Source organism: Eurosta solidaginis, chromosome 3 (genome assembly GCF_040869045.1).
Source record: "Eurosta solidaginis isolate ZX-2024a chromosome 3, ASM4086904v1, whole genome shotgun sequence".
NCBI lineage: Eukaryota > Metazoa > Arthropoda > Insecta > Diptera > Tephritidae > Eurosta > Eurosta solidaginis.
In genome coordinates this window covers 155,062,571-155,086,939 of record NC_090321.1, presented here as the reverse complement: position 1 = coordinate 155,086,939, position 24,369 = coordinate 155,062,571, and the positions used below count along the sequence as shown (strand labels likewise).

Here is a 24,369-nt window from a genome sequence, read left to right as displayed (position 1 = left end):
GTTTCTTTGAAAACCGCCGTACCAAGCATAGCTTTAACACATAATTGCATACGAAGTATGCAATGTGTAAAAGATTAAAATATGCAAAAAAGAAGGCAATTGGGAAGAACTTTACAACAGGCATGACGTAGCTGAATGCGTTTACAACCATTTCAACTATCGTAGGAGTGCGAGTTCAACTCCCACTCCCGGGAGAAAAGGCTTTGAAGAGATTTACAAGGTATAATCGAAACAGCTGTCGCCTTGTCCGTCCTGATGTCACGTTGTTTAAATTTTTCCCAAATTATTAAATAAATTATAAAATTAAAAAATTGCTTCAAATAAATGTTTTCATACATTTAGAAAAGCAATATGGGCAATCCCCGATTATTAAAATCATACAAACAGACAAAATTGGTTAATTCGTTGTAGTTCTATAAATAGAACGAAAACAGCAACAAAAACCAAAGTTTCTTTGAAAACCGCCGTACCAAGCATAGCTTTAACACATAATTGCATACGAAGTATGCAATGTGTAAAAGATTAAAATATGCAAAAAAGAAGACAATTGGGAAGAACTTTACAACAGGCATGACGTAGCTGAATGCGTTTACAACCATTTCAACTATCGTAGGAGTGCGAGTTCGACTCCCACTCCCGGGAGAAAAGGCTTTGAAGAGATTTACAAGGTATAATCGAAACAGCTGTCGCCTTGTCCGTCCTGATGTCACGTTGTTTAAATTTTTCCCAAATTATTAAATAAATTATAAAATTAAAAAATTGCTTCAAATAAATGTTTTCATACATTTAGAAAAGCAATATGGGCAATCCCCGATTATTAAAATCATACAAACAGACAAAATTGGTTAATTCGTTGTAGTTCTATAAATAGAACGAAAACAGCAACAAAAACCAAAGTTTCTTTGAAAACCGCCGTACCAAGCATAGCTTTAAAACATAATTGCATACGAAGTATGCAATGTGTAAAAGATTAAAATATGCAAAAAAGAAGGCAATTGGGAAGAACTTTACAACAGGCATGACGTAGCTGAATGCGTTTACAACCATTTCAACTATCGTAGGAGTGCGAGTTCGACTCCCACTCCCGGGAGAAAAGGCTTTGAAGAGATTTACAAGGTATAATCGAAACAGCTGTCGCCTTGTCCGTCCTGATGTCACGTTGTTTAAATTTTTCCCAAATTATTAAATAAAAAATGTTTTGGTTAATAGTCAATAACTTACTTAATTGGCGCTAACCGTTTAAACGGTTATGGCCGTCCAACAAGGCGCGCCAGTCGCTTTTTCTCTCTGCCAACCTGCGCCAATTGGTCACACCAAGGGAGTTTAAATCGCTTTCCACCTGGTCCTTCCAGCGCAGTGGGGGTCGCCCTCTAGGTGGGTTCCGATAGAAACACTTTCTTGGCCGGAGCGTCATCTTTCATTCGCATAACATGACGCAGCCAGCGCAGCCACTACGTTTTAATTCGCTGGACTATGTTGATGTCTGCGCAGAGCTCGTACAGCTCATTTTTTTATCATTTATTGCAAACAGAGTATTAGTACAATAAGATCTAAGATATTTTATAGTACAACAAAGAGATAAATAGCAATGATAAAACAAAAGTTATAACAGAACATTATGTAGGTTAAATTATCATATGAAATATAGAGGAGTAAATTAAGAAAGTATCTAAAATAAACAAATAATTGAATTCATTAACAAAACAATGTTTATAATCATACATATTGACGGCGAAAACTCATGAAGTATGATCGTTTGAATGGATACTGGAATTGAGTACAATAGGCGAATAGCATTGACAAAGAATAGCCGTCCAGATGTTAGACAGTTATAAGTTGGTACTATTAGGTCGTTGATTCGAGCAGACCTCATATAGATAACTTGGCTTTTTATACATGATTAGTCGACAAAAGAAAATGCAGTTTTCAGATATTCGGAGATTTCATAGCCCAGTGGACGCGCTCTCCAGCTGGATATATGATTAAATCTAGCTAAGCCGAATACATAACGTGTAACATGATTAAGTGCCACATCAATTGTATGAGCAGACTGGGAGCTCAGTTTACTGTAGACTAGCTCAGAGTAGCATATAATCGACATAATTAATTGAATTGCCAGTTTTCTTCGTTCGATATTCGTGTAAATTTCTTAAGATATTTTATACTTTATTAACCACCGAGTTCACATGATCATCACAGGCCAGCGCTGTGTTAATAACATAACCAAGATTAGTCACTTTCGAAACGAGTTTGAGACATTTACTGGCGACGCGTAAGGACGGAATACTTGACAAACTTATTCGTTTTTTAGATATAGGCAAACCGTACGATTTCTCACTGTTCAGGCATACGTCATTCTTCCTAGCCCATTCAAATATGGATGTTAAGTCATTATTCAATCTTGAGCATAAATGATTTGTCCCCTCATGATTTTCCGATAAATATAGGTGAACATCATTGGCATATGTATGCGTATGAACATGCTGGCATGCATTAAATATGTCATTAAGAAAAATACTAAATAGTAGTGGACCCAAGATGGAATCTTGGGGTACCCCAGCCAATAGTGGTTTTAGACCTGAAGTTTCGGAGCCAATTTTGACACGTCAGATAACTTCGCTAGAGTCTCACTGCGTAGTCACCAAAACCAAAATATTTTTTTAAGTTTAAGCACAGAAAGTCATGGTTTACAGAGTCAAAGGCTTTCGAGAAGTCAAAAGTTTTTGTCAAAGGGTGCCCTGATGTCGCCTATAATTTTTATGATAGCCGTGGAGCAACTGTGCTTTGATCGGAAGCCTGACTGGTATGGTGATAGCAGGCTATGTCTGCTAACGTGGTCTCGAATTTGTTCCGACAAAAATATCTGAAAGGCTTTCGAAAGTGCTGGCAAAATGCTGATAGGGCGAAAGTCACTAGGACAATCCGCAAGCTTAGGTTTTGCATTGGGTATAACCGTGGCAACCTTCCACATATCAGGGAAGCAAAAAGTAGTAATACTGTGATTGATAATATGAGTCAATGTAGGAAGAATGTACGGGGCGGTTGATTAACAATTTGATCGGTATATTGTCCTGACCGATTGCATTCGACCTTATTTTATTTATGCATCTCACCACATGAAGTTCCGAAACAGCTGTAAACTCGACGACTTGACAAACAGGAACCATTTATAAGGGACGGGTTGCGAAACAGGTACTAACACAAGACGGGTTAACTCGACTCACAAAAGCTTCTTTAAGGTCTTCAGGATTAAGGGAACAGTCAAAACTCTCACTCCCATGTACGTGAAGTTCTTTCAAATTACTCCACAAAACATGATCAGGTAACGATATATCCAACATTCAAATGTAATATTTGCATTTTTCTCTCCTTATATAGGCGTTGGTCTCATTTCGTATAAGTTTGTATGCACGCCAATTTGTGTCGGTTCGGTTTTTTCCAGAGGGAATAAAGCTTATTGCGCTTCATAACCATAGCACGGGCGGATTTATTAAACCAAGGAAGAAGATCTGCTGCTATATACCCGAGATGGAAGGTTAGTTGTTAAATCGTTAAATCTTCTTCGGTACTCGCCATCTCCAACGCATAGAGGTCCAAAAATCTTTCAAAGCACTTTTCTCTCGAACTTTCCCAGAGCCGCTTCATCTGATATTGCCACGGTCTATGCTTCTGCACCATATAGCCTTCCTGCTATACGATAACTGACTTGTAGGACAAGATTTTTACACTCAGCGTGCTTTGCATACAGAGTATATTTACTTTGATTGGATAACGGTTGGTTGTACAGGTATAAGGAATCGAGATAGATATAAACTTCCATATATCAAAATCGTCAGTATCGAAAAAAAAATTAATTGAGCCATGTCCGTCCGTCCGCCCGTCCGTCTGTCCGTTACACGATAACTTGAGTAAATATTGAGATATCTTCACCAAATTTGGTACACAAGCTTATCTGGACCCAGAATATATTGGTATTGAAAATGAGCGAAATCGAATTATAACCACGCCCAATTTTTATATATATAACATTTTGGAAAACACCAAAAATCTGATTATTTAGTAAATAATACACTTAGAATATTGAAATTTGACGTGTGGAATGATATTGACTCTTGATAAAAATTTAAAAAAAATTTTAAATTGGGCGTGGCACCGCCCACTTGTGATAAAATCAATTTTACAAATATTATTAATCATAAATCAAAAATCGGTAAACCTTACGTAACACAATTCGACAGAGAGGTTGCCTTTACTATAAGGAATGCTTTAAAGAAAAATTTACGAAATCGGTTAAGGACCATGCCCACTTTTATATATAAGATTCTTAAAAGTGCCCTGGACGAATAAAATAAGCTGTATCTTTGCTAAAAAGAGCTTTATATCAATGGTATTTCATTTCCCCAAGTGGATTTATAACAAAAAATAGGAAAAACTTTAAATTTAAAAAAATGGGCGTGGCATCGCCCCTTTTATGGCTAAGCAATTTTCTGTTTCGGGAGCCAGAACTCGAAGAAAAATTAACGAATCGTAATAAAATTGGGTACACAAATTTTCCCTATTGCAGGAAATATTTCTAGAAAAAATGGACGGGATCGGATAAAGACCACGCCCACTTTTATATAAAAGATTTTTAATGAAATCCTTTTGCGACCTTTTTCTGTTAACAAGGTATTTGTTTAACCGGCTTTAGGTCCAATTTTTAGTATTAAAACACCAAAAATTGTTTTTTCTTTAGTTTACCAATATATTTCGGTTACACACGGTAACCGTCTTCAGGGCTTTGAACTATAAACAAATTACAGAAACATAAAATAAAAATACAATTGACATAAAAAATTGAACAAACATGAACATTTCTCTACATACATTATTTTACACGTCTTCGCTGTTTAACGTGGAGCTAGTCACTGTCCGCATATTGTTTATCAAAAGTTTGTAGTAGCTCGCGCAGTTATCAATGTCCGTTTTGTAATTCATTCGTATGTTAGTCGGTGTGTTTAAAATATGAAGTACTTCTAAAGTCAATCTCTTATTATATTGTTTCTCTTCCTGAAGTATTGTTGTTTGGTTAAAGTTCGGAGAGTGGTTTTTCGTCGTACAGTGTGTCATAAGTGCTGTTTTTTGGTGAGTTGCTTCGTGGCAATGTTTAAAATCTGATTTATGTTGGGCTAGTCGAGTTTTTAATTTAGCTTTGGTTGTGCCCAAATATATATTATTGCATGATTCCATGTCATTTCCATTACATGGTATTTTATTTATCACATTGCTTCTATCCGCCTGAGGTATCTTAGATTTTGTTCTGTTGAATAAATTTTTTAATGTGTTAATTGGCTTGTGCGCTATTCTAACTTTTTCTTTATTATAACAATTCGAGTTTGCTAAGCGCTCTGATAAATTTGGTACATAACATAATGACTTGAAAATTTCAGGTTTTTGTGACTCCTGTTGACTAGCTTGTGATGTACATCTTTTAATTAGGGTATTTGTAATATTTTCAGGAAAATCTTGACCTTTTAATAATACTTTTGCTTCTTCTTTGATCTCTTCGGAGTAAGCGTCATCTGATATATTTAGCATACGTCGTATACAGCCCATTGCTGTATTTATTATCATCGTCTTTGGGTGTTTCGAATGAAAGTTAATGATTCGTCCTGTAGATGTGGGTTTCTTATACCACTTTAACTTCAATTGGTTGCCTCGTCGAATAATAATTGCGTCAGATATGACAATTTTCCGCCGTCTTCGAGTTCCGTTGTGAACTTTATATGTTTGTTAAGGAATTTAATGCGTCAAGTGTGTTTTGTACCTCATCTTCATTTATTATGGCGAATAGGCCGTCCACGTACTTCGTGACTAATCTTGGTACTCTTGTTAACTTTTTCATTGTATTCTCCAACAACTTTTCCATCACGATATCTGCAATCACTGGTGAGGTCGGTGATCCCATTGGCAACCCTTTCAGCTGGGTGTAAATTTTATCATTAAATTTGAAATATCGATTATCTTCGATGAAAAATTTTAACATTTCTATAAACATTTTCTTTGGTAGTTTCGTATGCTTCTCTATTGTCGTCCATTTTCTTATTATGATGTCAAGTGCTAGTTGGGTTGGTATACTGGGAAACGGGGAAATTACGTCAAATGATATTAATCTTTCATCGTCATATATATACGAGTTGTTTATTTTTCCTTTGAAGTCTAGTGTATTTTTTATGTTATAACTCGAGTTTACCGTGACGTTTTTTAAGATATCCGCTATATATTTGCACAGGTTGTGTGCTGGAGATCCGACGGCGGAACATATCGGCCTGAGTGGGGTTCCCTGCTTATGTGTTTTTGGGAGTCCATAAATCAGTGGAGGTAGTGCCGTGGTTGTGGTGAGTTTATTTTTCTCGACTTTTGTGATTACATTCATTCTGTATATTTTATCCACTATGTTATTATTTTTGCTTTGAAGCCTCGCTGTTGGGTCCTGTCTCTGAATTCTGTACATTGTCAAGTCTTTTAATATATCATTCATTTTGTTTTCATAGTCATTTACATTCATTGCCACTGTTTGGTTTCCCTTGTCCGATGATAAAACACGAATATTTTTATTTTTGCTCAGAAAATTCCGCGTCCGCTTCACTGTATCCGATATTGCACTATCTATTGCACTTTTTTTATTTGTTCTTACATGAGCTTTCACAAGTTCAGAGAATTTTGTTCGCGCCTCTTCTTGTTTATCTTTCGTTGTGCTTGTTTGTACCAAATCCTCACCATCCGCGATATATTGAAACAATGGAAAGCTCTTATTTTCAATTGGCAGCGCGAACTTTGGACCCTTTGCTAACAGACATTTTATGTCTGAGGGAAATTCAACATCAGTTCTGTTTACAAACCACTCCTCATGTTTGTTGTTGTTCACCCACATATGGTTTCGTTTTCCTTAGATTTTCGTGTTTTGATTCTTGCTTTTTCTTTAGTGCTCCTGTAGCTTTGTTCGCAATGTCCTCTTCTTGTTTTATAAATTCTTCGAAGTCATCTTCGCTCAGCTTTTTCTTCAGCTTTGTTGTGATGTATTCCGTGCGCTGTTTTTGTCTTTTGAGTATATTGTGCTTGTGTTTGATCAGAAGGTTTAGTATCTTTGTATGGTAGTTGTTTGTGTGTCTGTCTAGAGTCCTATCAATATCTGTGTGGGTGTCACGGTCATATACAAATAATTTGTTACATCTAGTAGAGCTTTTAATAAAATTAGGAATTAGTTTAGATTTTCTGCATGTTAAAAGAAATTTAATACTAGATTTAAGTTTCGTCAATTTTTTTGATGTAGTTTGAAATTTATTTATAACTGCCTTAGCATTGCAATAGTTCCTCCTTATTTCTGCATATCCCATTTCGTTGTTGTTTTATGCTTACGGCGTGCCTTCCATCTTTGTAATGAAATCCTTTGGCGACCTTTTTCTGTTAACAAGGTATTTGTTTAACCGGCTTTAGGTCCAATTTTTAGTATTAAAACACCAAAAATTGTTTTTTCTTTAGTTTACCAATATATTTCGGTTACACAAGGTAACCGTCTTCAGTGCTTTGAACTATAAACAAATTACAGAAACATAAAATAAAAATACAATTGACATAAAAATTGAACAAACAAGAACATTTCTCTACATACATTATTTTACACGTCTTCGCTGTTTAACGTGGAGCTAGTCACTGTCCGCATATTGTTTATCAAAAGTTTGTAAAAGCTCGCGCAGTTATCAATGTCCGTTTTGTAATTCATTCGTATGTTAGTCGGTGTGTTTAAAATATGAAGTACTTCTAAAGTCAATCTCTTATTATATTGTTTCTCTTCCTGAAGTATTGTTGTTTGGTCAAAGTTCGGAGAGTCGTTTTTCGTCGTACAGTGTGTCATAAGTGCTGTTTTTTGGAGAGTTGCTTCGTGGCAATGTTTAAAATCTGATTTATGTTGGGCTAGTCGAGTTTTTAATTTAGCTTTGGTTGTGCCCACATATATATTATTGCATGCTTCCATGTCATTTCCATTACATGGTATTTTATATATCACATTGCTTCTATCCACCTGCGGTACCTTAGATTTTGTTCTGTTGAATAAATTTTTTAATGTGTTAATTGGCTTGTGCGCTATTCTAACTTTTTCTTTATTATAACAATTCGAGTTTGCTAAGCGCTCTGATAAATTTGGTACATAACATAATGACTTGAAAATTTCAGGTTTTTGTGATTCCCGTTGACTAGCTTGTGATGTACATCTTTAAATTAGGGTATTTGTAATATTTTCAGGAAAATCTTGACTTTTTAATAATACTTTTGCTTCTTCTTTGATCTCTTCGTGGTAAGCGTCATCTGATATATTTAGCATACGTCGTATACAGCCCATTGCTGTATTTATTATCATCGTCTTTGGGTGTTTCGAATGAAAGTTAATGATTCGTCCTGTAGATGTGGGTTTCTTATACCACTTTAACTTCAATTGGTTGCCTCGTCGGAAAATAATTGAGTCAAGATATGGCAATTTTCTGTCGTCTTCGAGTTCCGTTGTGAACTTTATATGTTTGTTATAGGAATTTAATGCGTCAAGTGTGTTTTGTACTTCATCTTCATTTATTATGGCGAATAGGTCGTCCACGTACTTCGTGACTAATCTTGGTACTCTTGTTAACTTTTTCATTGTATTCTCCAACAATTCTTCCATCACGATATCTGCAATCACTGGTGAGGTCGGTGATCCCATTGGCAACCCTTTCAGCTGGGTGTAAATTTTATCATTAAATTTGAAATATCGATTATCTTCGATGCAAAATTTTAACATTTCTATAAACATTTTCTTTGGTAGTTTCGTATGGTTCTCTATTGTCGTCCATTTTCTTATTATGATGTCAAGTCCTAGTTGGGTTGGTATACTGGGAAACAGGGAAATTACGTCAAATGATATTAGTCTTTCATCGTCATAGATATACGAGTTGTTTATTTTTCCTTTGAAGTCTAGTGTATTTTTTATGTTATAACTCGAGTTTACCGTGACGTTTTTTAAGATATCCGCTACATATTTGCACAGGTTGTGTGCTGGAGATCCGAGATTCGCCATAATAAATGAAGATGAGGTACAAAACACACTTGACGCATTAAATTCCTATAACAAACATATAAAGTTCACAACGGAACTCGAAGACGACGGAAAATTGCCATATCTTGACTCAATTATTATTCGACGAGGCAACCAATTGAAGTTAAAGTGGTATAAGAAACTCACATCTACAGGAGGAATCATTAACTTTCATTCGAAACACCCAAAGACGATGATAATAAATACAGCAATGGGCTGTATACGACGTATGCTAAATATATCAGATGACGCTTACCCCGAAGAGATCAAAGAAGAAGCAAAAGTATTATTAAAAGGTCAAGATTTTCCTGAAAATATTACAAATAACCTAATTAAAAGATGTACATCACAAGCTAGTCAACGGGAATCACAAAAACCTGAAATTTTCAAGTCATTATGTTATGTACCAAATTTATCAGAGCGCTTAGCAAACTCGAATTGTTATAATAAAGAAAAAGTTAGAATAGCGCACAAGCCAATTAACACATTAAAAAATTTATTCAACAGAACAAAATCTAAGGTACCTCAGGCGGATAGAAGCAATGTGATATATAAAATACCATGTAATGGAAATGACATGGAATCATGCAATAATATATACGTGGGCACAACCAAAGCTAAATTAAAAACTCGACTAGCCCAACATAAATCAGATTTTAAATATTGCCACGAAGCAACTCTCCAAAAAACAGCACTTATGACACACTGTACGACGAAAAACCACTCTCCGAACTTTAACCAAACAACAATACTTCAGGAAGAGAAACAATATAATAAGAGATTGACTTTAGAAGTACTTCATATTTTAAACACACCGACTAACATACGAATGAATTACAAAACGGACATTGATAACTGCGCGAGCTACTACAAACTCTTGATAAACAATATGCGGACAGTGACTAGCTCCACGTTAAACAGCGAAGACGTGTAAAATAATGTATGTAGAGAAATGTTTATGTTTGTTCAATTTTTATGTCAATTGTATTTTTATTTTTTGTTTCTGTAATTTGTTTATAGTTCAAAGCCCTGAAGACGGTTACCGTGTGTAACCGAAATATATTGGTAAACTAAAGAAAAAACAATTTTTGGTGTTTTAATACTAAAAATTGGACCTAAAGCCGGTTAAACAAATACCTTGTTAAAAGATTTTTAAAAGGGTCGTAGACGAAAATAATAAGCTATATCGTGAAAAAGAGCTTTGTATCAATAGAATTTTGCTTTTTAAATTGAATTATAACATTAAATTGGAAAACACTAACATTTTTGAAAATGGGTGTGGCACTGCCCCTTTTATGACTAAGCCATTTTCTATGTTTCGGGAGCCATAACTCAAAGAAAAATTAATGGATCGTAATAAAATTGGGTACACAAATTTTCCCTATAGTAGAAAATAGTTCTAGTAAAAATAGACGGGATCGGTTAAAGACCGCGGCAACTTAGATATAAAACAAGTTTAAAAAGGTCGTAGACTAGAATAATAAGATATAACTTAGCAAAAAATAGTTTTGAATCAAAGATATTTCAATTATCAAGCTTTATTGTAAGAGCTTTATTTAAGTATAATTCAATTATTATGTCTACACATATGTACGTACACGCAGCGGAGAAGCAACGCACAAACACATGCAGATATCTTATCTGAGATGGTCTCAAACGTATGCAATTATAATTGTGGAAGTGTCGCTCACAAATACACGTGCATATGAGAGCTATACACGTGCATCTGTAGTTATAATTATATAGCAGTAACTAAGTAAATTCTGAAAGTATGCAAACGAGAAATCACAGAGTATAAAAGGCCGCAACAGTAGAGACACGACAATCAGTTTCATTTAAGCAAGCAATTGGTTGTGAAGTACTTTAATAAAGGCCATTTGGCATTATTAAATTTTTTATTTTTATTTTGTATTGTATATTCTTTATTTTCTTATAAATACGTACAATGTTCCAAGTAGTACAATATACAAAGAAATAACAAATTCAGATAAGAAAATAGTTAATGACATTAAATGCTAAATATAAAAGCAGTGGAAATGTCATTTCCTTTAAATATAATAATAAATGCTTGTGGAGCGCATAATAATCACAAGATATAATTGCTAATATCCCTAGTTAAAGTAAAGACCAGAGAATAACTACTTTAAATAAAAAAAAATACTATATTGTTAGGAATATTAGCAACACTAAGGGGTACTGCCATCTCTAGGCCGATGCTAAGCAGTGACGTGAATTCACATCAATAATTCAATAATTATGTATCTACATAAACGAATCAATAATTGCGTCTACACATATGTACGTATACGAGCAGCGGAGAATCAATGCACAAACACATGCATATATCTGAGATACTCCTGAAAGTATGCAATGAGAGAAGCTATAAAATCGTGCAATTGTAGTTACAGCTGAGAAATTTGAGAGCTGATGGTAATTAGTAGATTCTGGAAATGTAAGCGCTTAGAAGATTTGAACGTTGAAATCAAAGAGTATAAAAGGCAGCAAAATGTAGAGGCGCTGTAATTCAGTTTGATTTGAGCTATCAAGCAGTTTCGATTAAGACGCTATCTAGCGAGCCATAGCAGTATTATTTTGAAAGTCAGTTTCATTTAAGCTATAAGTTTGGTTATTAAGCCAGCTAGTTGCAAAGAATAAGTGTTATTGTGAAGTACTTTAATAAAGGCCATTTTTTCATTATTCAATATTGGAGTTATTTATTCAACAGTTTAGTGATACGAACTTAGCAAAAGGGCAAATAAGAGGATTTTCAAGCAAATTCGTTACAATATTAAATAAAAAGAAATACTATAAATGACAAAGTACTGACATAAAAATCTGAAAACTTCATGGATGTTACATAAAGGAATTTATACGATGGGTCGCAACAGAATTTCTACACCCTCATGATTGAAACCAAGTAGCCAATATTGGAGTTATTTATTCAACAGTTTAGTGATTCGAACGTTAGCAGAAGATTACAAATAAGGGGAATTGCAGTAAATTCATTACACTATTTCGAAATTATGGCTGCCAACAGTAGCGTGGTTGCTAAGGCGCATATGCGCCGACTCTTTGCTCGATTACAGCACGTACTTCGTTTTGTGCTCGTTCACCATCAAACCTATCTTTACCGCTTCTTTTTCCAGTTTGGAGTAAGCAGAACTAACTGTTGGATTTGAATTACTTCACGTCTTTATTAAACAGCACCGTATATCGGCTTATATACACACTGCAATTTCTTCTCATTGTAAACGTTCTGTTCTCATTTTACCACACAAGTGTAACAAAACGTTTTTCTTTTTCTCATTAAATTATATTAAAACTATTTTATTGTTTTACCATAACCACTGAAATCCAATAGGTTATGGCTGTATTTATCGAGTAAAATTGAAGAACACTTAAAAGTTGGAAAATCTAAGTAATTCTACTGAATAAGAATATTCATCGTAGTGAAGATTGGTTCGCGCTTTGCTATGGTATATGAATGTATATGTATGTACATATATGCGTGTATGAGGGCGCAACGCGTGGGTTGAGAAAAGAAAAAAAAAGAAAAATTTCGAGAACATTCTTGCATCAGATAGGTTGTAAATTTTTAATAGAAATGGTCAAATACATAGACGTGTCGCCGTACCGTAGTATTTGCTTATTGTTTACTACACAAAATCGATTTGGTAGACGAAAACCCTGGCAATGGTGTAGCATTCACTCATCACAAATTAAATGGTATGAATTACAAGTTGTGGAAGTTCCAAATTGATGCTGTGATGAAATCCAGAGGCCTGTTGGACGTCATGGCCGGCAATGTTCCTGGTTAAACTGCAAGTGCCGCTGAGAAAAGTCAATAAGACAGAAATGATGGCAAAGCAATGGCGATTTTAATTTCATCGGTGGACAATGAACAAGCGAATAATATCAAAATGTAGTAAAAAATCATAAAATTTTTGTTTACACAGCTATAACTCATAAACAGATGGGTGGATTTAAAAAATTCTATTTTTCAGTAAAACTTTGAAATCTTTACCTTCGATCTGCATCAAAAAAAAAAACTTGATTCCTTTCTTATATCAGCCAAATTGTTTAAACAAAAGTAACATTTTTACCAGAGAATTTAAACACAATTGTGTTTAAATTCTCTGATAACATCCATTAAATAGTGGGGAAACTGTTATTTTTGAAGTTTCTAATGTGATGTGTATATGTACATACATATATAAGAGAAAGTGGTGTTAGTTAAACTATTTATAACTCAAGAACGGATTAACAGATTTGGCTGAAGATTGGTGGAGGGGTAGCCTAGAACCAGGAGACTGACATAGGATACTTTTTATCCAGTTCTGGATATGGTCTTGAGATCACAACGTGACCTGGGGAATCCTCGAATATGTTTGTAAAATGTGAGCATCAAATGTAGGCTGTTTATGGGTACTTTGATACGGGGTATTTTTCGAACCCGTGGGTGACTAGGGTCTCGAGATATAGGCCAAAATGTGCACCCGGGTACCCCTAGAATGTGTTTATAGAATGTGGATAACAAATGAAAGCTGTTGATGAGTGCTTTAGTACAGGGTAGTATTCATACATATTGGTGACTAGGGTCTCGAGATTGAGGCCAAAACGTGGACCCTGATACCCCTAGAAAGTGTTTATACAAGAAAGGATAAAAAATGAAAGCAGTTGATGAGTGCTTTAGTACAGGGTAATTTTCATATCTGTTTGTGACTAGGGTCTTGAGATATAGGCCAAAACGTGGACCAGGGTAACACTAGGATGTGTTTTTACATTATGGGTATCAAATTGAAGCTGTTGATGAGTGCTTTAGTGCATTGTAGTTTTCATTCCTATAGGTGACTAGGGTCTCGAGATATAGGCCAAAACCCCTAGAATGTGTTAATAGAATATGGATAACAAATGAAAGCTGTTGATGAGAGGTTTAGTACAGGGTAGTATTCATACATATTGGTGACTAGGGTCTCAAGATTGAGGCCAAAACGTGGACCCTGATACCCCTAGAAAGTGTTTATACAAGAAAGGATAACAAATGAAAGCAGTTGATGAGTGCTTTAGTACAGGGTAATTTTCATATCTGTTTGTGACTAGGGTCTTGAGATATAGGCCAAAACGTGGACCAGGGTAACACTAGTACGTGTTTTTACATTATGGGTATCAAATTGAAGCTGTTGATGTGTGCTTTAGTACAGAGTAATTTATACCGCTGGGTGACTAGGGTATCGAGATATAGGCCAAAACGTGGAACCGTATACCCCTAGAATGTGTGTGTAATATGGATACCAAATGAAAGCTGTTGCTCAGAGCTTTAAAGTAATTTTCATTGTGATATTCGATTTAGTCGCATCAACCTGGCAAAACTGATAAATATGCATGCGAAGCCGAAAAAGCAAGAATTGATAATACCCACATACCTATTTACATACGTCCTATTCGATTTGTCTGAAATTTGGTATATAAATTTGCCTATATTAGTATTTACGATCCTCTTTTCGGGGAAGTAGACCAGAGACGGGCTGGGAATGCGATTAGGACTAGGATTGGGACTGAGACTCGGAGTGGGACTGGAACTCGGAATGGTACTGGAACAAAATACATACCACCCTCTGGGACTGGGAGAATGGCAAAAACTTGAGAGAAGAGAAAAGAGGGAAGGATAAGGAGACTGAGAAAGAGATATAGTGAGACGAAAATAAAGATATATGAAGCGAAAAAGACGGAGGGAGGAGTGAATAAAACGATTAAGAAGAAGTGAAGAGGGGTGGGCAGAGTTAGAGAGAAAAAGCTTATTAAAATGTATGCAGGTAGACCAAATTTAGGGCAGAACAACATCAGACGGGTTTGCTAGTGAATCTATATGAGGAATATTTTTCATTGAAAATGACTGAGGGCGAATCAGTTGCGGTGTATGTGTCAAAGGTGAGTAGAATGGTACATGAAATCGAAGACCAAGGTGAAAAACTATCTGAAAACATTAAAACGGTGCGGATCATTTGCAGTTTGATGCCCAAATTTCGTAATTTCAAGACAGTTTGGTACAACATAAGAGAAGCAAGAACGTTGGATAGTTTGATCGCTCGTTTGCAGCTGGAGGAGGATCAAATGAACAAAGTAGATGATACATCATCAGATGTGGCTTTCAGTGCGAAATTCAAATCAAAACAACAGCGGACTAACAAAAAAACGTCAACGTCGATTGATGAGCTGAAAAAGAAAACAAAGTGTAACAAATGTTATGAAATTTCACATTGGAAGCGTGAATGTTCGAAGCGCGGTGAAAAGTTTGCCGAACGCAAAAAGGCTGGCACTGATGTTGCATTTTGTGGCAACGTCAGTGATTGGTTCACTACGAATTTTGAGAATATTTGGATTGCTGATTCAGGTGCAACAGAGCACATGACAGGTCGCATTGAATGGTTTACAGATTATAAGAAGTATGAAGTTGAGCGATTTGTACAAATAGCAAATAATGATCGTTTATTGATTCGTGGCACGGGAACAATTTTAATTAAATTAAATGGCTACAGAGACAGCTTAGGAATATGCACCATGTTCCTGAACTGAAGCAGAATTTTTTTTCAATGGCATCCGCCACCTCAAAGGGATTTCAAATGGTGATTTGTCATGATGGTTGCAAATTGACGGATGTTGATGGTGAAATATATGCTGTGGGTGTGAAAGATGACAGTAAGCAATTGAGAATGGTATTTAGACAGAGAATTAGTGAACGAGCGTGCGCTGCAACCGTCACGCTTGAGCAGTTGTATCATCGGAATGTAGATGCAAGAAAACATATATGCAACCAGAATTTGATTGAAGGGGTCAAATTGTCGAGTGAAACAAAGTTTTTCTGCGAAGGCTGCTATCTTGGTAAAATGCAACGTGTTTCACATAAATCAGCGCAAACCCGAGTGACCGCGAAAGGCGAATTATTTGCATGTCGATCTGTGTGGGCCGATGGAAGAAGTAGGTATAGGGGGAATGTCTTACTTTCTTCTGGTTGAAGATGAGGCAACGAGTTTCAAATATGTGTACAATCTGGCTAATAAATATGAGGTGTATGAAAAACTTAAGGCTTTGTTGTCACTTGTTCGCAGCACAACAGGTAATTCTGTGAAACACATTCGTTTTGATAATGGCACAGAGTTTGTCAATAAGAACTGTATGCGAATGCTGAGTAAAGGGCGAATTAATGGTGACTTATAACCATAAAGCCATAACCAGATAAAACAGCTGATCGAACCTACCTTAAGGAACTCAATGTAATCGAGTTAGCGTTATGGTATGGCACCATTAATCGATTACATTGATTTCCATAAGGTAGATTCGATCAGCTGTTTTATCTGGTTATGGCTTTATGGTTATAAGTCACCATTAATGCTGGGGTGATATTTGAACGGATTGCACCGTACACAACGGAGCAAAATTGCCGTGTAGAGCGTGAAAATCGAACCGTAGTAGAGTATGCTCGCACAATTCTGCTAGCCAGTGCAGCAATTATGGCCAGAAGCGGTACAAACGGCTGTGTACATTCTTAGTCGATCGTCAAACAAAAAGTGTCTTAATTCAACGCCATATGAAGAATGGTTTGTGAGGAAACCTGAAATGGGACATGTGCAAGTTTTTGGCAGTGAATGCTTCGTGCAGATACCAAAACAAAGTCGACGTAAGAAATGGGATGCCAAGGCAAAAAAGGTATTTCTGGTCACGTACAAGTCCACATCAAAGAATTTGCGGCTCTATGATCCGGATACACGGAAATAATTGTAAGCTGCAACGTAAAAATAAAAGAGAAAATTGTGAATCACGCTCAAGTGTACCATCTAGCTGGCGATGATGATAGTGATAGGCAAACATCGTATGAAGAGTGGCCAACTATTAAGCAGTCTCCAGAAAATACTGGAATATATGAAAATGAGGATAATAATTCAGACGTGTCGGACGACTTTTTCGATACAAGCGATGATATACCGGGTGGCGAAGAAGAGGAAGAAAGACCACGTAGTACTGAACGCTATGGTTTTCGCGAGAGGTTGAAGAAACCAAGCCGTCTAATTGAAAGTGGATATTCAGCTGTAGTTCTAGATCCAAGCACTTACGAAGATGCGGTTAATTCAGAAGAATCTATAAACTGTTGACTGAAGAAAAATACGACATGGGATTTGGTGAAACGTCCAAAGGACCACAACGTAATAGGAAGTCGATGGGTTTTTAAGCGAAAATCGAGTATGTCCGGTCCAATTTTCAAGGCACGCCTAGTTGCAAAGGGCTATTCACAAAAGGAGGACGTTAATTATGGGGAAAAATTTTCTCCAGTGGTGCAGTACGATTCTGTTCGAACTGTTTTTGCGATCGCCGCATTAGAAGACTTGGAAATGGTGCAGTTCGACGTGAAGGCAGCGTTCTTAAATGGGGACCTAGAAGAGGAGGTTCCAGAAGGACTTGAAGTTGACTAGCTTGCCGCCTCAAGAAAAGTTTTTATGGACTAAAACAAGCATCTAAAATGTGGAACAAGAAATTCACAAAACTCCTGAACGATTATATCGTGATCCAATCGAAGGCAGATCCATGTGTGTTTGTCGGTAGTGCAAATGGCAATAAGATTATCCTAATGTTGTATGTGGACGATGGATTGATTCTGTCAAAAAGCAAACAAACACTGGAAGTAGTGATGGCTCATTTGAGTGACAATTTTGAGATGACACGAGGAGAAGACGGTAATTACGTTGGCGTTGAAATACACCGAGATCGAGAGAAGAAAAATTTCATTAATCAAAGTGCATATATCAAAAAGGTTATAGAGAAGTTCAATATGCAACATTCGAAGCACATATCCAGTCCAGCAGACAGCAATAGCACGTTAACTAAATCATGTGAAAATGGGTGTGTTGAATTCCCATATCGACAAGCGATAGGATCTCTTATGTTTGCTGCGATTGTGACCAGATCAGACATGTCATATGCAGTGGGAGAAGTCAGCCGATTTATGGATAATCCATAGCCCTCGCATGTTTCGGCAGTCAAGCGTATTCTACGATACTTGAAGGGAACAGCTGAAAGAGGAATTCAATACTCTGGTCCTTCCACGACATTGAAAGGATATTCTGAACTTGACTTTGTGCGTGATGTTGATACGCGAAAATCTACCACAGGTTACGCATTTTTGGTGGGTGGAGGTGTTATTACCTGGAGGAGGCGCCGCCAGAAAACAGGAACACTTTCAACCACTGAGGCTGAATTTATGGCAGCGTGTGAACGTGCAAGGGAAGTAGTTTAGTTACATCAGTTACTTCGTGACGTAGGCTGTGCACAAGAAAGCCCAGGACAATCCGCAAGCTTAGGTTTTGCAATGGGTATAACCGTGGCGACCTTCCACATATCAGGGAAACAAAAAGTAATAATAGTGTGGTTAATAATATGTGTCAATGTAGGAAGAATGTACGGTAGGGTGGGTCGATTTAAAAATCGCCCATTGCTCTGTGAAAATCGTATTCTAGGGATCAAAATAAGAAACTTTGCCGAAGGAACCATACCTCTAAAACGAATTCTGATGTCCCCCCCCTTTGGGTCGAACTTTTGGGTAGGGGCAATTTCAATTCTACCTGCTGTGTCTTGTGGTGGCTTAAAAAAAACAACACAAGCAATTTTACGATCTGCAATTGTGTCACACTGATACCTTCATTTTTTAAAAGGGTTGAATAAAAAACCCACACAACTATGTTTACGACATGCAAATGCATCACAGTGATGCCTTGGTTTTAAAAGGGGGTTGTAAAAACGCTAATTTCTAATAAATTTTTTTAATTTCTTTTCTATTACTATGTTAAATTCATTTTTTCATTTACATATGTTCTGACTAAATAAATTTCTAAAGAGAAAAATAAACTCCAAAAAGAAAAAACAGAGGCATTTCAAAGTGGGATTTTTCAAAATTTGCCCCTACGACCCAAAGGGGGGGGGGGGGGGGGACATCAGAATTCGTTTTAGAGGTATAGTTCCTTGGGCAAAGTTTCTTATTTTGATCCCTAGAATATGATTTTCACAGAGCAATGGGTGATTTTTTTGCCTCCGCACAAATCGACCCGGCCTAATATACGGGGCGATTAATTTAACAAATTTGATCGGTATATTGTCCTGACTGATTGGATTCGACCTTATTTTATTTATGCATCTCGCCACATTAAGTTCCGAAACAGCTGTAAACTCGAAGACTTGACAAACAGGAACCATATATAAAGGACGGGTTGTGAAACAGTTACTAACACAAGACGGGCTCACTCGACTCACAAAAGCTTCTTTAAGGTCTTCAGGGTTAAGGGAACAGTCAAAACTCTCACTCCCATGTACTTGAAGGTCTTTCAAGTTACTCCACAAAACATGATTAGGTAACGATATATCCAACATTCAACTGTAATATTTGCACTTTTCTCTCCTTATATAGGCGTTGGTCTCATTTCGTATAAGTTTGTATGCACGCCAATTTGTGTCGGTTCGGTTTTTTTTCCAGAGGGAATAAAGCTTATTGCGCTTCATAATCACAGCACGGACGGATTTATTTAACCAAGGAAGAAGATCTGCTGCTATATACCCGAGATGGAAGGTTAGTTGTTAAATCGTTAAATCTTCTTCGATACTCACCATCTCCAACGCGTAGAGGTCCATAAATCTTTCAAAGAACTTTTCTCTCGAACTTTCCCAGAGCCGCTTCATCTGATATTGCCACGATCCATGCTTCTGCACCATATAGCAAGAAGGGTACGATAAGTGACTTGTAGGACATGAGTTTTATACCCAGCGTGGTTTGCACACAGAGTATATTACCTTTCATTGGATAACGGTTGGTGGTACAGGTATAAAGGAATCGAGATAGGTATAGACTCCCATATATCAAAATCGTCAGTATCGAAAAAAAAATTTAATAGAGCCATGTCCGTCCGTCCGTCCGTCTGTCCGTTACACGATAACTTGAGTAAATATTGAGATATCTTCACCAAATTTGGTACACGAGCTTATCTGGACCCAGAATATATTGGTATAGAAAATGAACGAAATCGGATGATAACCACGCCCACTTTCTATATATATAATATTTTTGAAAATACCAAAAGCCTGATTATATTTAATAAATAATACACTTAGAATATTGATATTTGACGTGTGGACTGATATTGAATCTTGATAAAAATTTGAAAAAAAATTTTTAATTGGGCGTAGCACCGCCCACTTGTGATAAAATCAATTTTACAAATATTATTAATCATAAATCAAAATTCGTTAAACCTATCGTAACACAATTCGGCAGAGAGGTTGCATTTTGTATAAGGAATGCTTTGAAGAAAAGTTTACGAAATCAGTTAAGGACCACGCCCACTTTTAAATAAAAGATTCTTAAAAGGGTCGTGGAAGAATAAAATAAGCTGTATATTTGCAATAAAGAGCTCCATATCAATGGTTTTTCATTTCCCAAGCGGATTTATAACAAAAAATAGGAAAAACTTCAAATTTTAAAAAATGGGCGTGGCACCGCCCCTTTTATGGCTAAGCAATTTTCTGTTTCGGAGCCATAACTCGAAGAAAAAGTAACGGATCGTAATAAAATTGGGTACACAGATTTTCCCTATTGCAGGAAATATTTCTAGAAGAAATGGACTAGATCGGTTAAAGACCACGCCCACTTTTATATAAAAGATTTCTAAAAGGGTCGTAGACGAAAATAATAAGCTATATCTTAGCGAAAAAAAGCTTTGTATCAATAGAATTTAACTTTTTAAATTGAATTATAACATAAAGTTGGAAAACACTAAAATTTTTGAAAATGGGTGTGGCACCGCCCCTTTTATGACTAAGCCATTTTCTATGTTTCGGGAGCCATAACTCAAAGAAAAATTAACGGATCATAATAAAATTGGGTACACAAATTTTCCCTATAGTAGAAAATATTTCTAGTAAAAATGGACGGGATTGGTTAAAGACCACGGCAACTTAGATTAAAACCAGTTTAAAAAGGCCGTAGACTAGAATAATACGCTATAACTTAGAAAAAAATAGTTTTGCATCAATGATATTTCACTTATCAAGTTGTATTTTAAGAGGAAATGGGGAGCCATTTTTTTAGACGGGCGGTACCACGTGTTATGTAGAAAAGTAGTTTATCTGAAATGAAATGTGCAATTGAAGCTCAGGCTGAGTATATAATGTTCGGTTACACCCGAACTTAGACACCTTTACTTGTTTACTTTTCAATTGCCTACCTTGTCGAAAGTAGCACTTATTGGCAAAAGTGATTCTTCGCTGGATTTCAGAGCGGATGTTCTTGTTAGTGTTGTTGCTGGTTCCTAAATAAACGAAGTCTTTTACTATTTCGAAATTATGGTTGCCAACAGTAGCGTGGTTGCCAAGGCGTATATGCACTAACTCTTTGCTCGATGACAGCACATACTTCGTTTTGTGCTCATTCACCATCAAACCCATCTTTACCGCTTCTTTTTCCAGTTTGGAGTAAGCAGAACTAACTGTTGGATTGGAATTACTTCACGTCTTTATTATTCAATAGCACCGCCTATCGGCTTATATACACATTGCAATTTCTTTTCATTGTAAACCTTCTGTTCTCATTATACCACACAAGTGAGGGCGAATTCAGTCGAGGTGGTGTTATCCCAACAGCTGATTGCTTCTTCTTGTTAATTTTCCATACAAAGCCTTGTACAGCAATATGCCAATTAATCGAAATCAATGAAAATTTTCTTTTGACTTAACATTCTTCTGCACCGCGAAGTGATGGAATTTGCCTTGCCACCACGTGGTATGGATTCGCTTGACACAAGTGTAACAACACGTTTTTCTTTTTCTCATTAAATTATATTAAAACTCTTTTATTGTGTTAATATAACCACTGAAATCCAATAGTAATGGCGTGGGTGTTTAGGCCGATAATATCAATGTGATCAGCATATGCCAGTAATTACACGTTTTTATAGAATATTGTTCCGGAGCGGTTAAGTTCTGCAGCGCTAGTATAACTTTCTCCAGCATCAAATTAAAGAACTCGCACGACAGGGGTCACCTTGTCTGAAACCTTGTTTAGTTTCTAACGGCTCGAAGAGGTCCTTCCCAATTCTGGCTGAGTTGATGGTGTTGCTCAACGTCATTTTGCACAGCCGTATAAGTTTTGCGGGGAAACCAAATTCAGACATAGCAACATGTAGGCAGCTCCATTTCGTGCTGTCGAAGTCGGCTTTAAAATCGACGAAGAGGTGATATGTGTCGATTCTTTTTCGCGGGTTTTTCCAAGATTTGGCGCATTGTGAAGATCTGGTCGATGGTAGATTTACCAAGTCTGAAGCCGCACTATAAGGTTCAATCAACCGATTCACGGTGGGCTTCAATCTTTCGCACAATACACTTGACAGGACCTTATATGCGATATTAAGAAGGCTGATTCCGCGATTGTTGGCGCAGTTTGCAGCATCCCCTTTCTTGTGGACTGGGCAAGGAACACTTAGATTCCAATCGCCGGGCATGCACTCGTCCGACCATATTTTGCAGCTGATGCATGCGCCTTACCAACACCTCGCCGCCGTATTTGAATAGCTTCGCAGGCAATCCATCAGCGCCCGCGGCCTTTTCCAATCTGTTTATTGCTATTCTGACTTGGTCGTAATCGGATGGGGGACATTTATTCCATCATCGTCGATTGCGGGATCGAGTTCGTCATCCCTGCGCGGAAATCGCTGTCTCCATTTAGGAGAGCAGAGAAGTTTTCCCTCTATAATCTAAGTACTCTCTCGACATGAGTTACAAGGTCGCCGTTTTCGATCTTACAAGAGTTTGCCCCGGACTTAAAACCTTCCGTCTGTCGCCGAATTTTTTGGTAAAATTTTCGGTTATTATTCCTGGTGGCTAGCAGCTTAAGCTTCTCGCATTCACGCCTTTCAGCCTCTGCCTTTTCTTCCTGAAAGGCGTCTCGCTTCCCTTTTCAACTCGCGATAGCGTTCATACACTGCTCTTGTTGCGCTCGCTTTTAACGTACCCTGTAGGCAGCGTCTTTTCTTTCGGTTGCAACGGGGCATTCTTCGTCGTACCAGCTGTATTTCCGTGGTCGCCGGTAACCAAGTTTTTCCTCGCCGGCAGTACGAAGTGTTTTGGAGATATGCTCCCACTGCTCCTGCATTCCGTCGGGTTGAGTTGTGCTCTCAGAGAGCAGGCGTGAGAGTCGACTTGCGAAATCACCAATAACTAGTCTATCCTATTTTTATATGTAATTGGAACAGCTCCATGCCGCTGGACTAATCATTATACTAGTTTAATTGTGAAATATTGCCTTCATTTCGTTATGTAGGTATAAGCTTAAATTATGTAGGTACATTCTTTTCTTAATAACAATTACAAATTACAAAAAAATTGAGACTTTGACTAATTTAGCCAAAAATATTCTTTCGGTTGTTATAACGGTTATATATAACAAGAAAAAATTTGGGAAGCAGAGCGGCTTAGGCACTTGAAAGCAACCAATTCCGAGCTACATATATGTTCTAAAATAATTAATCTACGGCTATTTCAGAGCCACCATAGATTGAACCAGTTAAGAAAGATTTCAAAAGGTGTGAAAGGGGGAGGCATAATATTGGTAAAAGTGCTAGCTGGGAGCACTGTGAGGGGACATAATTGCAACTAATACTGGCTTTTAGTTCTGCGCTAGTTCGGCACAAGTACGATTCGCTACAGCGTACATACATATGTATGTAAGTATATTCCTAATGAAGAAATATAACAAGACGAATAAGATATCAACCTACAGCACATGGCCTCAAATCGCCTTCGGTTCAATGGTTTGGATCACTCTAGCAAAACTGGAACCGGCTCAAGAACCGATTCCTGGGTGTTTCTTAACCACCTATACGGTTCGGTTCGAGTGGTCCAATATTTGTACACTAGACGGTAAATTATCAATTAGATATCTATGCCCCGAATCAGAGCGTTACCGGTAAAATAGTACCCAGAACATTATGAACCGAATATCGTTACCAGTTCATTTATCTGCGATTCTGGCCCAAGTGGTAACGCTGTCATCACCGAAAAACTCACCAGTGTCTGTGGAGAAATTTGAAAGGTAGTTTTCTTCGCTTTCACGGTGGCCACTTTGGTATATTTGGACCAAAAATGGTCCCTTCCAACTCCATTTGGCCCGCTGGTCCCTCTTCAATTTTGGTCCTTTTTAGGCAGTAGCCTCGATTGGTACTTTTTTTATTTTT

The 24,369-nt window shown here is 37.0% G+C and overlaps 2 protein-coding genes across 4 annotated transcripts in view; both read right to left on the bottom strand.

The window, feature by feature from the left end:
* Positions 1 to 24,369, bottom strand: part of gem (gemini) — a 435,608-nt gene that overhangs the window by 151,550 nt on the left and 259,689 nt on the right. The gene's annotated exons all lie outside the window — the stretch shown is intronic.
* Positions 4,280 to 7,680, bottom strand: LOC137244406 (uncharacterized). The gene is made up of 2 exons (XM_067773383.1): positions 7,652 to 7,680; positions 4,280 to 7,571 (listed from the first exon to the last, which is right to left on the bottom strand). The coding sequence occupies exon 2, from the start codon at positions 6,911 to 6,913 to the stop codon at positions 5,762 to 5,764; it is 1,152 nt and encodes a 383-aa protein (XP_067629484.1). The 5' UTR covers positions 6,914 to 7,571; positions 7,652 to 7,680; the 3' UTR covers positions 4,280 to 5,761.

Excerpts from the sequence above, each read along its gene's own strand:
- LOC137244406 (XM_067773383.1), bottom strand. The coding sequence starts at position 6,913 with ATGTGGGTGAACAACAACAAACATGAGGAGTGGTTTGTAAACAGAACT.